The sequence below is a fragment of the Hippopotamus amphibius genome, chromosome 8, assembly GCF_030028045.1.
Source record: "Hippopotamus amphibius kiboko isolate mHipAmp2 chromosome 8, mHipAmp2.hap2, whole genome shotgun sequence".
In the NCBI taxonomy this organism is placed as follows: Eukaryota; Metazoa; Chordata; class Mammalia; order Artiodactyla; family Hippopotamidae; genus Hippopotamus; species Hippopotamus amphibius.
In genome coordinates, this window is record NC_080193.1 from 145,688,562 (window position 1) to 145,690,440 (window position 1,879).

Below are 1,879 nucleotides of genomic sequence, written 5' to 3' on the forward strand. Positions count from 1 at the left end.
ATCAGAGGAAAGGTTTACAATTTGTGTCAGTCTGAGCTCATCTGGACAACCAGGCAGCCGGTGATCTCTTGGTCAGTGTGCAGTGAGGTAGTGAAGCATCCCTGTGCTCCAAGAAAATATGAACTTGTGACCTTGACCTACTCCCTCTGGCTGCCTCTGACCTGATGTCTGCTCTCTGCCCCTTTTGCTCAGCTCAGGACCATGTCACCCCACAGAAATGGAAACCTCTCAGTGATGCCTTTGCAGGAGTTTGTCCTAGATGGATTTGGTGGTGATCTGGAGGCTCAGGCCTTGCTCTTTGCTCTGTTCCTTGCCCTGTATGTGGTGGCCGTCCTGGGGAACCTCACCATGACTGTGGTCATCACCCTGGATGCCCGGCTGAATTCCCCAATGTACTTTTTCCTCAAGAACCTTTCTTTTGTCGACTTGTGCTACTCCTCTGTCATCGCCCCCAAGGCCCTGGCCAACTTCCTGTCCTCCTCCAAGGTCATCACCTTTGAGGGATGTATCATCCAATTCTTCTTCTTCTCCCTACTCGGCACCACTGAGGCTTTCCTATTGGCCGTAATGGCCTATGACCGCTTCATGGCCATCTGCAGCCCCCTGCACTACCTTATCACCATGTGCCCCTCTGCATGTGCCTGTCTGGTGCTGGGCTCCTACTGTGCAGGCTGCTTCAACTCCATCATGCAGGCCAGCTTCACTTTAAGCCTCCCATTCTGCAGATCCAACCACATTGACCACTACTTCTGTGATGTACCGCCCCTGCTCAAGCTTGCCTGTGGTGACACAAGCACCAGTGAACTGGTCATGTTTGGTATCTGTGGCCTCTTCATCATGGGCACCACACTTGTGGTCCTCATCTCCTATGGCTACATCACAGTGACCATCCTGAGGATGCACTCAGGAGCAGGGAGACACAAGCTCTTCTCCACCTGTGGCTCCCACATGACAGCTGTGTCCCTCTTTTATGGGACACTTTTCGTCATGTATGCCCAGCCAGGAGCTGTGGAGTCCATGGAGCAGGGCAAGGTGGTCTCTGTCTTCTACACCCTGGTCATCCCGATGCTCAACCCCCTCATCTACAGTCTGAGAAACAAGGATGTGAAGGATGCCCTGTGGAGACTGGGCCAGAAGCTCACAGCGACATGAAGGACGGTGGCCAGAGAGACAGTGTCCTGAGGGCTGGACAGGAGGGCTTTGTGGGAGGCACTGGGTTTGGTTTGAGAAATTCATTGTTCCCTCATCTAATTCCTTCTTTCATCCGGCATTTCATTCATTCCTTCCTGGAAGCACATCATGGACCACAAATGCAACTGTGAGATGCTGAGATTGTCCATGTTGTCCAAGACCCTAATCCTCAAGTTGGGTGACAAAATGGGCAGAGAGATAAGCCGAGAGTCTTTGAAGCAGCATGTAGGTCTCACATTCAACATCCTCCAGGGAAGGTATTACACTAGACATATTCCGATGCCTCTCCCTTCTCTTCATTGTTGAAACCATGTAAGTGTGCTCTCAGTAAATGTGTGCTCCCCTGGAGCACCTAGAAGAGGGGCTTTAGGATGCTCATCCTTACACCTCTCTTGGTTATAACCTAGGGTCATCATTAGGTCCAATTAGGGGGAGGTAGGGAGACTGTACTTCCCCTCAATCCTGCAACATGACTGTTCCTCCACCTGCCCCTTCTGGTCACTGATGCTACCACCCCCAACACAGCAGCAGAGTACATCTGTGTTTCTGCTTCAGAAGCTCCTACTGCACCCTGCCTGGGTTTCTCTCCATGGACAGCAGCTGGGTTCCCCATGGAGTCAACAGGGATGCCTGATACCCAGAGTTCCACTGCCCCTTCACCACCCAGCCTGGCTGGTGACAGTGTCTT

General features: G+C 52.2%; 1 protein-coding gene across 1 annotated transcript; it reads left to right on the top strand.

Moving 5' to 3' along the window:
• Positions 1-201: 201 nt before the first annotated feature.
• LOC130859621 (olfactory receptor 12-like) lies at positions 202-1,152 on the top strand. Its single transcript, XM_057747203.1, has one exon. The coding sequence runs from the start codon at positions 202-204 to the stop codon at positions 1,150-1,152; it is 951 nt and encodes a 316-aa protein (XP_057603186.1).
• Positions 1,153-1,879: the final 727 nt, after the last annotated feature.

Bases quoted from the DNA above. Each gene is read 5' to 3' on its own strand.
- LOC130859621 (XM_057747203.1), top strand. From the start codon at position 202: ATGTCACCCCACAGAAATGGAAACCTCTCAGTGATGCCTTTGCAGGAG.